This window comes from Myodes glareolus, chromosome X (genome assembly GCF_982192425.1).
Source record: "Myodes glareolus chromosome X, mMyoGla1.1, whole genome shotgun sequence".
NCBI lineage: Eukaryota > Metazoa > Chordata > Mammalia > Rodentia > Cricetidae > Myodes > Myodes glareolus.
This window is the reverse complement of record NC_142053.1, coordinates 114,330,746-114,345,549: the sequence shown is the minus strand read 5'-3', so window position 1 is coordinate 114,345,549 and position 14,804 is coordinate 114,330,746. Positions and strand designations below refer to the sequence as shown.

The following is a 14,804-nucleotide window of genomic DNA, read 5'->3' as shown; positions in this document are numbered from 1 at the left end:
ATTTGAGTTTCTGTGTCCATAAATAGTTTTATTGGAGATTGGTATAGGGGTAGGAAGGTGTGACCTTTTTTTTCACTCACCAAGGTCACAGCTGACATTCCTGTGACAAAAGATTAATAAAAGAAAAGAAATGGATGGGGATTTAGGAGGCCCTGGGTTCAGTTCTCAGCTCTGGAAGAAAAGAAACAAATAAATAAAAGAGCAAAGCATATTCCAGTTAGCTCTTCTGTTATTGTTATATACCACTATGGCCAAAAACAACTTAGGGAAGAAAGTGTTTATTTCGTCTTACAGGATATGTATAGTTCATCATCAAGGTAAGCCAAAGCACAAGCTTAAAGTAAAACCACAGAGGAATGCTGGTAATTGGCTTGCTCCCGGGTAGCTTTCTTATACAGCCTAGGACCACATGCCTGGTGATGGTATGGTCCACAGTAGTCTGGCCACCCCACATCAATTAGTAGTCAAGAAAAATATTTGAAAGACAGGACCATAGGCTAATCTCTTGGAGGCAGTGCTTCAAATGAGATTCATCTCCCCAGATGTGTTAAGTTGACAACTAAGATTAGTGATCACAAATCTACCCCTTGTCAATGTGACAAACGTATCACCATTAAATCATAACTTTTCCTTTTTTTAGTCCCAAGATCTCATGTTGATATTATAATATATAATGGTCCAATTTTTAAAGTCTCAAAATCTTTAAAAATTTTAATGCTTTAAAAGTTCAGTATCTCTTTAAAAGTTTAAGACTGTTTAGCTATAGGCTTTTGTAAAATTAAAATCAAACAAAAAAGCAAGCAAGCAAAGTAATTATATACTTTCTTATTTGAAGAGAATAGAACCAGGGTACAGGTAAAACCAGATCAAAGCAAAAGCAAAATCTTAACAGTGTAAAAAAGCCCCATGTCCATAGTCTGGGTCTCATTCATGATCTTCTGAACTCCAAAAGGTTTGGGCAGTCCCACTTCTCTGGCTCTGCCACCTACAGCACTCAACTTGCGTTTTAGGTCCAGGCTGGCTTCCTTCCATACCTGCTCCTGTCCTTGGCTGTTTGTTGTTCCAGAGTCCTGGGGTCTCCAATAATCTGGGGTCTCCACTGCAGCTGGGGTTGCACCTTCACCAGTGGCCTTCCCTAGCTTCTCTTCTGGGATTCGAACTCTGCCATATGGCACCAATCCTCTTCTCTCCATGGAAGTTCTTCAGCTTTCATGCTGCCAAAAAAATCCGTAGCACTGCCAGGTGGTGGTGGTGCACACTTTTAATCCCAGTGCTTGGGAGGCGTATGTGGTGTTGGGGGGATCTCTGTGAGTTCAAGGTCAGATCTAGTTCTAGGACATCCAGGCCTACACAGAGAAATCCTATCTAGAAAAAAAAAAACAAAACAAAAACCCAAAAAGTACCATGTAGGCCACTCTTACACATTAATAAGGTAGACACTGACCAAAATTAACTTAGGGAGGAAAGGGCTTATTTTATCTTACAAGTTACAGTCCATCATCAAGAATACAAGATGGGAACTTAAGCAAAATCCATGGAGAAGTGCTGCTTGCTGGCTTGCTACCAAGCTCACATTCAGCAACTTTTCTTAATACAGCCCAGGCCTGGTGCTGCCCACAGTGAACTGGACCCTTTTGTGTCAATTAGCAATCAAGAACATGGTGGCCCGCAGACATGACCACAGGTCTCTCTGGTGGAGTCTATTCTTTAGGAGAGGCTTCCTCTTCCCGGGTGTGTCTGCTTGACAAGATTAGCTATCCCAAAGTGTAAAAAGTCTAATAGTTTCATGCAACACAGGGTCCTTCAGAAATGAAGACCCAAAGATCCAGGGGAAACTCTTTCTATTCTTAGCTTTGAAGAGGAATAGGCTGTCTTGTGGAAATGCGATAAGGCATTATGGTAAATGTGATCAGGTGTAGTAGACTGAGAGGCCAGCAAGACTGTCCAGATTCTTCTTGGTCTCTCTCTGCAGCAGTCTTCCCTCACAGATGCCGGGCAGAATCCCCTGGGAAGGAGGGTCTTCCCCTCTACCCCACTGGTTTTGTTTTTATGTTTCTGATACAGTCTCATATATTCCAGGCTTGTCTTCTTCAACTCAGTACTGAGGCTTGCCTTGAGCTCCCGATTTCCTTGGCTCTACCTGCCAGATGCTGGAATCACAGGTGTAGGCTACCGTGCCTGGCAAGAATGAGGGTATTATGACCTACTTTCATGACTGGTGATTCCAAGAGTTTATGCTGACTCTCACATACAAAGGCAGGAATTGTCAGAGTGACCTTGCTTCTGACGATGCTTTTAATGTTGCAGTAAGAGAGATGCGTAGTTAGGAAAGACACTTCATGACTTGCAATGCTTAAAATATTTATTATTCAGCCCTTTGCAGAAATACATGAGTGTACATTTCATTTGACAAACTTGAAGACTTGGGGAATTTCTTCTTGATCTGTTTGTTTGAATGAATGTTTTCTTGGCATGTTAATTTTATGTCAAACAATTTAAATGCTCTACAAACTCTTCCTCAAGATATTTTACATTAATTTACCATCAGTCTCCTCTCCTGGGAGTTTCTTACCATCTCTGCCACTGACATTTGGAGCAAGACCATTCTTTGTTGTTGGGCTGTGTGGTTATTAGTCAGCATCCCTGGCCTTTGGTCAGTGGATACTAGTAGCAGACCTACTTCCCCCTACCCCTTAGTTGTCGCGTTCCAAAATAATCTTTACAGAGTTGGGGGAAAGGTCTATCTTCTTGACAGAGTATTTGTCCAGGACGCACAAGGTCCTAGGCTCAATCCACAGTACCTCAATGCCAGGTGTGATGGTGCATGCTTGTAATCCTGGCACTTGGAAGGTAGAAGCAAGTGGATCAGGAATTCAAGGTCATCCTTAGGTTCATTGAGGTCTACTTGGGCTACAAGAGACCTTGTCTCAAAAACCAAACCAAACCAGACCGAACCAAACCCAACCAGCCAATCAACCAGTCAAACAAAAAACCATCTGTAGACACTAGCAAATCAGGAACCTCTTCCTTCCTGATTAATGACCATTCTCCTAGGTCATCAACTTGATATTGAATTGTAAGCTCTTCCTCCCCTTCACACCCCAACTTGTAGTCACTTGTCAAGTGCTACAGAGTCTACTAATGCAGAGAAAGTGTTTGAGATTGCCCTTCCAGTTCCTGTCACCTTAGCCTCACTGCATGGTGGCTTCAAGTCTGACTTGTCCTCAAGTTCCTCCCTGCCTCTAGGTTCTCCCATCTCTAGTACTTTCTAAGCAGGACAGAGCTCTGGCTGTGCAGTCTAGTCATGTGAAATTGTTGGAGAAACCTCTCTGATTGGTTGAATGTGAAGTACGTGTTGAATACTCCAAAATGGATGCCCAAACTGGGTATGGGGGTGCATGCCTGTAATTCCAGGATTTAGGAGGCCAATCAGGAGGATCACTGTGAGTTTGAAGACTATTTGGTTTACATAGTGGGCTCTAGGCCAGCCAGGGCGACATAAAGAGACCTTGTTGACAAATTAATTAATAGCCAGGCATGGTGGCTCATGTCTTTAATCTCAGCACTCAGGAAACAGAGGCTGCTGGATCTCCGAGTTCCTGGACAGCCAAGGCTACACAGAGAGACCCTGTCTCAAACAAATACATAAAATAAAGTGTTAGAATGATGTTAGAAAATATGCTTTTTCTATTCTTTTTTTCTTTCTTTCTTTTTTTGATGGTGGTGCACACATTTAATGCCAGTATTCAGGAGGCAGAGGTATGTGGATTTCTGTGAGCTTGAGGCCAGCCTGGTCTACAGAGTGAGCTACAGAACAGGCTCCAAAGCTACACAAAGAGACCTTGTCTCGGGGAAACAAACAAACAAACAAACAATATATATATATATATATATATATGAAATTGTGAAAGAACAATATATATGTGTACATATATAAATATATATCTAAATGAATACATATGTGAAATTGTCAAAGAACAAATTTAGCTTGCTAAAATATTTTTGATCATAGACAACCAAAATACATAAAATTGAATTTTTTCTTTATTATGCTTTATTTTATTTTTTAAAAAATTGTTTTTATTGATTTATATATTTTTCTCTGCTTCCCTCCCTTCTTCTCACCCCCCTTTTACCTTCTCTCTTGACCCCCATGCTCCCAATTTACTCAGGAATTCTTGTCTTTTTCTACTTCCCATGTAGGTTAGATCCATGTATGTCTCTCTTAGGGTCTTCATTGTTGTCTAGGTTCTCTGGGATTGTGAAATGTAGGCTCATTTTTCTTTGCTTTATGTCTAAAAGCAACTTATGAGTAAGTACTTATGATAATTGTCTTTCTGGGTTTGGGTTATCTCACTCAATATGATGTTTTCTAGATCCATCCATTTGCCCACTAATTTCAATATGTCATTATTTTTTTTCTGTTCTGTAGCACTCCATTCTGTAAATGTACTCCATTTTCCTTATCTATTCTTCAGTTGAGGGGCATTTAGGTTGCTTCCAGGTTCTGACTGTTACAAATAATGCTGCTATGAACATAGTTGAGCACATGCCCTTGTGGTACGATTGAGTATTCTTTGGGTATATACCCAAAAGTGGTATTGCTGGGTCTTGAGGAAGGTTGTTTTCTAATTTTCTGAGAAATTATCATACTGATTTCCAAAGCAGATGTACCAGCTTGCACTCCCACCAGCAATGCAGAAGTGTTCCCTTTCCCCCACAACCTCTCCAGCATAAGTTGTCATCAGTGTTTTTGATCTTGGCCATTCTTACAGGTGTAAGATGGAATCTCGGAGTTGTTTTGATTTGCATTTCTCTGATGTCTAAGGATGTTGAGCATTTCCTTAAGTGTCTTTCAGTCATTTTAGATTCTTCTGTTGAGAGTTCTCTGTTTAGGACTGTACCCCATTTTTTATTGGATTATTTGTTCTTTTGATGACTAATTTCTTGAGTCTTTGTACATTTTGGAGATCAGTCCTTTGTCTGATGTGGGGTTGGTGAAGATCTTTTCCCTACATGCTGCTGTTTTGTATTGTTGGCTGTGTCCTTGGCTTTACAGAAGCTTTTCAGTTTCAGGAGGTCCCGTTTATTAGTTGTTTTTCTCAGTGTCTGTGCTACTGGGGTTATATTTAGGAATGGTCTTCTGTGCCAATGAGTTCCAGTGTTCTTCCCTCTTTCTCTTCTATGGGAAAACCTGCTTTTTCAGCCTATGTGCTTTAGGCTTCCAGACTCTCTTTACAACTTGGCATCTGTTTCTCCATCTCAGCTCAGGTCATAATTCTCTGATTTAAATGCTCTTTTCTGTCTTTTACCATTTTGATGTTCCATAATCTATTTGAGTGCTTCAAGAATCCCAAACAGAAAGGGAGTGGGGGTGAATCCCAATCCAGGAGGAGACTTGATGTTGGAGATGGCTTCCTTGAACATAGTAGCCTCTTACCTAGACCCTGAAAGAAAATAATGGATATTTAGTGTGTTTACTAGATGCTTGATCTGAAAGCCCCTGCTAGGGACTCCATATGTACCTGTGGTGTGCCTCACAAAGTGGTTGATGGATGTTAATTCCTCCCTTTATGGAGGAGGCTGGAGTTCAGAGAGGTTAAATAACATGTCCAGGACCATTGAGCTAGGCATTAGGAGGTGGGGAGTAAGCTCAGGTTGTAACCTTCTTCTGTTGCTACCTTCAAAATATTTTAGTTTTCTGTATTTCCATTGGGTCTTCTGACTAGAGTGTATTTTGTGGAGGTTATTGTCTAATTTTGTCTTTTTTATGTTTTTTTTGAGATACAAGGTATCAGTCAGTAGCTCAAACATTTTAAAAATACACTATATAGCCTAGCGGCCAACTTGAGACAGTCTTCCTGCATCGGCTTCTCAAGTGCCAGCATTACAGTGTAAGCCACCATGTCTGGTTGCTGTGAATAGTTTTGAATGGGAATAGTGATGGTGTGTTTCAGGGGTCATTTTGATGTTGAATTCGAGTATGATCACTGATGGCTGTTGAAGGCTACCAGCCTTTCGTGACTTGTGAGAAGAGGCCGAGAATTTCTTAAGTAAATAGCTGTTTGTTTACTTGGTTCAAGTGCTTATTTTCTTTTCATTCTCGCGTTTCTCTTATTATCAGCAAATACCGAGAGGCCACTTTCTTCACAAAGATTTAGATTCCCATTGCCGCCTTCAGATTTAATGAAGGCTGGGAAGGAAACGAGAGCTGCCGTAAAACCTTGCAGGTTTTAAAAGCTGACTGCAAGGGAATTCATTTTATGAAGGAAAATTCCCCAGAAGATTTTGATCTTAAGTACCCTTTAGAAGCCTAGCCACAAGTCTCTACTGTCCCTCAAGGATTCTGAGAGGAACAAGACTCGAGATTTGTAGAATGTCAGAATCTGCTTAGAAGCCATTAAGAGCATTACTTTTAAAGGTACTTTGTTTGACTGATAGAACATCATCAAAATAAAAACTCTTTCATCATTCTTCATATCCACACAGAGGATTTGCTTGAATAAAGCGATTCCGAGCAATGATCCATTCATTTAAATAGTCTGTCCCTGGCTAAGACGTGATGTGTGTCACAGCGTCTCTCTGTAGCTCTGCAGAAATAGAAGTGCTGTCTTCTTCTTTCTAAGACATCCCTAGATGTTATGCTATAATGTTTAATGTGTTTTACTTTAAAGTTATATTGCTCAACTTCTTCTCTAAGTATAGATGACTTTTCTTTGTTTTTAAAATATATTTTTGTGTATTATGTTTTTGTGGTTTTTTTACTTTAGTACATTTATTTGTGGGGAGTGGGGGTGAAGGGTGGGCCTCATGCCGTGGCTTGTGTATGGAGGTTAGAAGACAGTTTTTGATGCTTTCCTTCCACCACATGGGTTCCAGGGATGGAATTCAGGTAATCAGGTTTGGCAGAGGCAAACATTTTACCTGCTGAGCCATTTCCTATGGCCCTTGGTTTTTTTGTTTGTTTGTTTTTATTTTTCTGAGACAGGATCTCAGAAAAAAAAGGAGGCTTACAGGCTGGAGAGATGGCTCAGTGGCTAAGAGCTTTGCCTGTTCTTCCAAAGGTCCTGAGTTCAATTCCCAGCAACCACATGGTGGCTCACAACCGTATGCAATGAGAACACTGTATAAATAATAAATAAATTAAAATAAAAAAGGAGGCTTACAGTGTAGACCCCAACTTTCAAAGTTGTGGTGATCCTCCTGTCTCTGCCTCCTGAAATGCTGGAATTACAGGCTTTTACCACTATGTTGTTTCTGTTGTTATAAATAGTATGACCAAAAGCAACTTGGTGAAGAAAGAGTTTATTTTGGCTTATGCTTCCAGGTCATAGTTCATCATTGAGGGAAATGAAGGAAGTGAAGCAGAAACCATGGAGGAACACTGCTTACTGGCTTACGTTCTAGATCATGCTCAGTTTTTTCCATACAACCCAGGTCCACTTACATGTGGATGGTGCTACTCACAGTGGGGTGACCCTCCCTCATCAATTAAGACAATCTCTTACAGATGTGGATAGGCCAGTGTACTCAATGCAGTTCGTCACTTGAGGGTCCCCTTTCCCAGGTGACTCTAAGTTCTGTCACGTTGACAATAAAAACTAATGAGGACGCTGACTTTTGTTTTGTTTTACCTTTCTTTGAGACTGAGTCTCTTGTAGCCCAGGATGACTTTGAAGTGTAGCTGAAGATGACCTTGAACTCCTGATCTTCCTGCATCCACCTCTGGGGTGCTGGGATTATACTCACACCAACATACTCAACGCTTTTTTTCTTTTGTTGAGGGAGAAGGTACCATTCCTTGTGCCAAGCCTTTCATAGCTGAGAAGCCCTGCAATTCAAGGAGGCTTCTGATTACATATAGGGTATTCCTCCACTGGATTTTTTTCTGAGGTCAGACCTGTTCAGGAGAATTTGTTCCAACGCAGAAACTATTCTGCCTGCTCAGTCTAGTGGTTACCAGCTATTGAATGTTCAATTAATTTGTGTGTATGTGTGCATGTGCGTGTGTGTGTGTCTATGCAAAGGTCAGAGGAAGACATCAGTGCCTCTTATCACTTTACCTTATTGCCACGAGATGGGGATTTCTCAACAAACTGGAAACTCTCCATTTCCTGCTAGGCTGGCTGACCAGGAAGCTCCCCCAACCCTTCTGTCTTTACCCTCCTATTCTGGGATTCCAGGCATGGGGCAATGGTACTAAACTCTTTTACATGGATGCTGGGGGTTTGAACTCAGGTTCTCATGCTTGCTTAGAAAAAGAAAAGCCACTTTCCCAACCTCAGGTGGTGTTTAGCTTGAAGTCTAGGGATAATATGGAAATTGAGCCAACAATGAACAATGAAAGGCCTTCCAGAAGCAGGCTAGCGCTGGGGATATAGCTAAGTTAGTAAAATGCTTGCCTAGAATGCATGAGGCTCTGGGTTCAATTCCCAGCACTGAATAAGCCTGTAGCACACACCTATAATCCTAGCACTTAGGGGGTATAGATAGGTATATCAAAGGTTCAAGATCAGTGCTAGCTATAGAGAAGTTCAAGGGTAGCCTGGGCTACATGTCACCTTATCTCAAAAGAAAAACAGAAGCATAGGCTGATGCTCAAGAAGGAGACTTCATCTTAGCCCTCAAAAGCTCTTGTTTTACTTTCTTTCCCTTGTCTAACACCACCACCTCAAAATAAAGGAAAAAAAAAGAAAAGAAAGAAAAAAAAGAAATTCTAGGTCTCTAATTAAGTGAAATGTGTTTTGCAATTTGGAATTTTATTCCAAAAATGGATCATGAATATAACTCTGTTGACAAGTTAAATCATCACTTCGGTGCTTTGTGTGGGTTGGTATTCAACTATGTGGCAACCTTTCTAGTGGTTCTCATGCCTGTTTGATTCAAGCACATCATACTTGTTCGCATTTCAGGTCATCCATATTTCGTTGGTGTCCAGTTCCATCCTGAGTTTTCGTCTAGGCCAATGAAGCCTTCCCCTCCATACCTGGGGCTCTTACTTGCAGCAACCGGCAATCTGAATACCCACCTCCAACAGATGAGCAGACTGTCGTACAGGTAACGGGTTTAATGCTCCTAGCAATTGGTCAAGATGCATGGTTACTAGCATATTAGCTTTTCCACAAAATTTAGAATCATTGTGGAATTTAAGTTTTGAAGAAAGTATGTATTTTATTTTTTTCTGCATTCTATCTTTAGTATCATGCCTAAAATCTTTTCTGAGGAAACATCTTATAAATTATAACCCCAATGTTTTCTTCTAACACTTTCATAGTCTAATATCCAACAGTGTATCTGGAATTTATTGTGAGTTAAGAGTGTAAGGTAAGGGATCTGTTTTTCCTTGTCTTCCCTGAAAGTTGTTAAGTAAATTGGTTTTTATTTAATTTCTGTTTAGTTCAAGTTATGATCTCTTCTACCTGAACTTTTGCTATTCTTTTCATTATCAATACTGTATATACTTTAGGAATATTATCATTTAAATTTTAAAGATATATTTTGCTGTAGTGATATATACCTGAATTCCCAGTATTTGAGAGGCTGAAGCAAGAGGATCATGGATTCCAGGAAAACCTGGTATACATAGTACGACAACATGTCTTTAGTATTTGTTTTTAGAGACAGGGTCTCTCATATCCCAGGCTGTTCTTGAAATTGCTCGTAGCCAAGGATGACCTTGAACTCTGGATCCTCTTGCCTCTAACTTCTAAATACTGGGATTACAGATATCTGTCACCACATTTAGCTGTCCTGAGGATGGAACCCAGGGATTCATGCATGCTAGGCAAGTACTCTTACCTACTGAACTCCAGCCTAAAAAACAAAACCCAGATAACCAACCAAAAAAGCAAAAAACAGGAGTGGTGAGAAGGTATTGCTCTGGTCTAATTTCCCAGATGAACAGCACAGTAATTGTTAAGATCAAGGTAGTAACCAAGATTTCATTACATTTAAATAATAGTTTGGATAGAATTTATATCTATACTTATTCTCCTTTGAGAATGTTGTATGCATTATATGGAGAAAGTTTAGATGTGGAAGGAACTACCTAGAATGTTCCAAACTTAGGAAGGGTGATTGACTATCATAGTAATACTGTGTGTTGCATAGACTCTTATCCTTGTAAACAACCATTGCAAGACTGCACTTGAGATCATGGAGCATCGGTACAAGGGGTGTTTGTGAGCTTGTGTTACACAAGCCTTCTTATAATGGCATTATTATTCAGAGATGCTCACGGCTCTAGTGCTTCCCATTTCTGTGGGTTCACACGGGAACAGCTTTACATGGCTTATATGCCTGCTGCCTTACCAAATTATTAATCACTCTTTGCTGTCTTTAATCAGAGCAGTGGCCTTCCAACTGTGTCTGAGGGCTACCATAGGGAGCAGGCTAAGGGGTCTCTAGATTCTTCCCTGCCTTAGATGTGGTCCCCAGATTGCCTGCTTGTGTGCTATGGTTCTACACAAGAGATTTCATATGAGGAAAACATTTCTGGGTTCTCAGGCGGCATAGTTTATGTTACAAATAGAAAATTCCAATGTGGAATTCCAAATCACATGTGTGCCATGACATGTCATGGCTACCTTATGTTCTCTATTATTACAGATTCTCATGTAGAATAGGAGGTGACAATGAAGCAAGTTAGTTGGGCTGAGAGAAATTATACACTTAAGTATCTGGCTGTTCGCAAGCATCAGCTAACAAGCGAATGTGTGTGGTTTGTGTAGTCTGGCTGTCCTACCCACCTGCTGAGTGAGAACTCTTGATTCCTGCGTGGAGGCTGGCACTACTGAGTGAAGCTCCTCCATAGCCGAGCACTTGCCTGAAACAGATACAGTCTTAGAAGAAAAGCCCCTTTAATGGAGCTCATTCCAATTTCAGCCAACCTGTAGGCCTCCATGGTTGTGCATCAATCACAAGTTGGCACCTTCCCTTATGTCTGCCTATCTACCTAGCATACAAGTGGCTCTCCACCAAAGTGGTAAGTGCAGGCAGCAGAAGAGGGTGGTCTAAACCTGATATACTGCAGGGATCTCAATAAAGAATGGTGATTGTTGGCAGATATGGTTGCACATACCTGTAATCCAATCACTCCAGAGACTAGGGGAGTACTGCAAATTCAGTGCTGGTTCAGTCTACACTGTTGGCTCCAAGCCAGTCAGGGTTATATATCAAGACCCTGCCTCAATAAAACAAAATAACACCCCCCAAAACAGCATAGGAAATGCAGCTCAATTGTAGAATGTTCGCTTAGCATGTATGAACCCTGAGGTTTGATCCCTAGCACCACAAAGCACCGCATGATGATGCATGCCTATAATTCAGCACTTTGGAGGTGGAATCAAAAAGATCGGAAGTTCAAGGTCATCAAAGCCAGCCTGGGCTACGTGAAACCTTGCACAAACAAACAAAAAACCCAACTCACCATAAAAAAACCAATAAACAAATTCCCCCCAAACCCCAAGAATGGTGACTAATAATCCAGTGACAGACACTAGGATTACTAAGGACTTTTCCCCTCAGCTTCTCGCTGGCACCTCCATGGAACTGCTGAATTTTGAAAGGCAGGTGACTGCCTTGCTGGCCACACACTGCTACGAGGTGATTTATTTCGAGCTGTGTTTCTTTCCAACAAGACCTACTGCTTGTAAACAGCTCGAGCATAGGTACTGCAAGGATGGCTTCTTGCCCTGAAATTCTCTCTGATGGTACCCGGGCATGGCACACGGGCAGCCTTGTCTTCACGGTGCAGAGTGTAAAGTTCGTGCCTTTAGTAAGAACACCTGAGCTGTAACCTCTGCATTCTGCCCAACAGAGAATATTTATCATTGAGCACATGGAATTTGTAAGAATATTATTTAGGGATTTAGAGCTGGTGAACTAAATTGTCAGCCACCCTGTTATCTGCGGCATGGCAGCAGTTCTAACAATTCCCCCTAGTTTTAGGCTTACAGCATTCGGTTCAAGGACATAATCATTCTAGGGTAGCATTTTTAGTTTTTTTATTAATTACTGAAAAGTATATGTAAAATCATTAAGGCAGTAAGATGGCCTAATGAGTAGAGGCACTTGCTGCCTAGCACGACAGTCTGAGTTTGGTCCCCAGGATCTACTTGGTGGAAGGAGAGAACTGACTCCCACGAGTTCTCCTCTGACCTCCACACATGCACATCCCCCACCAAAGTGTAATTTAAAGGTACATGCAGCCGGGCACGGTAGTACATGTTTTTAGTCCAAGTGTTCAGGAGGCAGAGGAAGGCACAACTCTTGAGTTTGACACTTAGCCTTGTCTACTATTGAGTTCAGGCCAACCAGGACTACACAGTGAGGCACCCCACCCCAAAATAAGAATAAGGGAAGGAGGAGGAAGAAGGAAGGAAGGAAGAAGAGGAGAAGCAGCAGCTGCCATCACAGCCAGGTGTGGTGGTTTACACCTCTAATTCTAGCACTTGGGAGGTGCAGGTAGGTGAGTCACCATGGGTTTGATGGCAACCTGGACTACAGATTGAAACCATGTTTCAAAATGTAAAACAAAAAATTAAACTAAGAGCCTTATTTTGGTTCCACCTAAGAATACATGCGTATTCAGTAATTCTTGAGTCAAAATCAGAATATAGTTGTGCTCACAGCTAATATTCATGACAGTGACCCAGTGCGCATGCATACAGGGGTCAGTCAGGGACGAGATGTAAGGAGAGTTTGGAGAAGGAAGAGTTGCAGGTTTGCTGTGCTCCCTTACTCCCTTCTGTGATATCAAGTGCACCCTCATTCCAACGCTGGCACACAGGTGTGTGTGTGTGTGTGTGTGTGTGTGTGTGTGTGTGTGTGTGTATGCATGCGGGTGTTTCTGCCCATAGAATTTTATTTGAGACTTGGAGTTGAGGGATTTTTACTAAGGGCTTCGTCACACAGATGTTCTCTGCCTAGCATCCATCAAAATTCCAGCCTTTCTGAAGGAAAGCAGTGGTCATCATAAATCACATTATGCGAACAGTGTAAACCGAGAGAAGCGACCTGATTCAAGTTGGTAGTGGAGAATTCATTCTGAAAGCCCTCAGCTATAGACTGACCCTGAAAGATGGCAACTTCCAGGTTAATTCTTTTTGATAAGTACAATTAATCCATTTGCAGAGTAAATAAGTCTAATGGGAAATTATGGTCCATTCAATAAGCAATTGTAATCTTTGGTAATATGTCTCCTTCTGTGTCTAAATATTATCTGTCCTGTCTATAAGAGGTAAACACAAGGGTTGGAAAGATGGCTTAGCCCTTTGAAAATGCCTTCAGCTCCTCCTGGGGACCTGACTTTGGTTCCCAGCACCTATATCTGGCAACTTAAAACCACCTATGAGTCCAGCTCCAGGGGATCCACCACCTTCTTCTGGCCTCCTTGGTTCCCTGCACACAGGTGGTATTCCCTCACATATGCTTGTTTTTAAAAAAGGAAACCACAAGTTTGGAATGGTCTTGCTAGCACGGTTAGAGTGGAATCAGACTGCTTCATATAATTATAAGAAAAATTTAGAAAACTTGGACACTTGTGTCAGGAGTGAGGGGACAGAAACACAGCTCCTCAATGTTAGTCTCAGCAGTTACAGGAATTTTCCAAGACTTTCAGGGACCTTGATACAGGCCAAACTAGGGTTTGTGACTTGGACACTGAAGAGAATTTCAGGACTAGCTGGTATAATGAAGTAGAGTTGGAGATTTTATTGAAGATGTTTAATATAGAGGATCAAGAAAAAGAGAGGTACTCAGAAGAAAATACTTCACGGTGAGAGCGTAGTGTGGGCTTCTCCTGAGACTCCCAGAAAGTAGGGCAGAGCTGAGGTGAGTACTGGCTCTGCAAGGGACAGGCACAGTGACTCATCTGAGCACTAGCCGTATATACAAGTTGCAGCAAAAAAGCTTGCTTAGAAATCTTTTTTCCCTTTTTCTTTTTCATTTGATAAAAGGTATCTGAGGTGGCTCTGGAGATGCCTTGAATGAAATTATAGTCTGGTAAGGAGAAATCAGGAACCATTAGGGTTGCATTAAGGACTTTAGTATATGTCTTTTCCCTATACATGGGTTTCTGATGAAAATTCTTAGAAAATGTTTTATATATAGAAAGGGGAAAAGACTTTTTTGAGATTTTAATTATTTTTATTTTCTGTGTGGGGAGGTGTTTTGCCTGCATGTGTATCTGTACACCATGTGCATACAGTACCCACTGGGGCCAGAAGAGTTGTCAGATCCTCTGTAACTGGAGTTACAGACTGATGAAAGTCACCATATAGGTGCTGGGAACCAAGCCTGGATCTTCTGGAAGAGCAGCCAGTGAGTTCTCTTAACTGCTGAGCTATCTCTCCAGCCCTGAAATGGGTCTTAAACAGCTAGTAACTAATTGTGCTGGAATTCTCGGTTCTTTATTGGCAAGAGGCTTTAATTGGTTTCCAGGGTGAGGAGCTCCTCTCTGCTTCTCATGTTCCCAAAACGTTCCTGGTCTTCCATTTCCACCTTTATTGTTCTAAGTAGAATATGCTTAGGTGCTTATAATGGGGAATTCTTTAGCCTGTCGAAACAAAGAGTCTATATAACCTGTGCGAGGAATTCCTCTGGGGATGATACTGATGATTGAACTCCAGGCCTTGCTCATGTTAAGTGTACAGTCTTATACTGAGCCACACTCCTCAGCCCCAGCCTGGGAATTCCATTTTAAAGCAGCAGAAGGATATACAGTTTACTGTTTTCAGAACATGTGTTTTTCTGTCTGCCCTGCATAGCTCTTATGCCCAGTCGCTACACAACAAGTTTAAGAG

The 14,804-nt window shown here is 41.4% G+C and overlaps 1 protein-coding gene across 5 annotated transcripts in view; it reads left to right on the top strand.

Moving 5' to 3' along the window:
• Ctps2 (CTP synthase 2) overlaps positions 1-14,804 on the top strand; it is a 127,483-nt gene that overhangs the window by 99,279 nt on the left and 13,400 nt on the right. For all 5 annotated transcript variants that reach the window (XM_048440641.3, XM_048440645.3, XM_048440643.3 and 2 more), the window contains exon 17: positions 8,913-9,057. In XM_048440641.3, the coding sequence (XP_048296598.2) occupies positions 8,913-9,057 (145 nt within the window). The remainder of the gene's footprint in view (positions 1-8,912; positions 9,058-14,804) is intronic.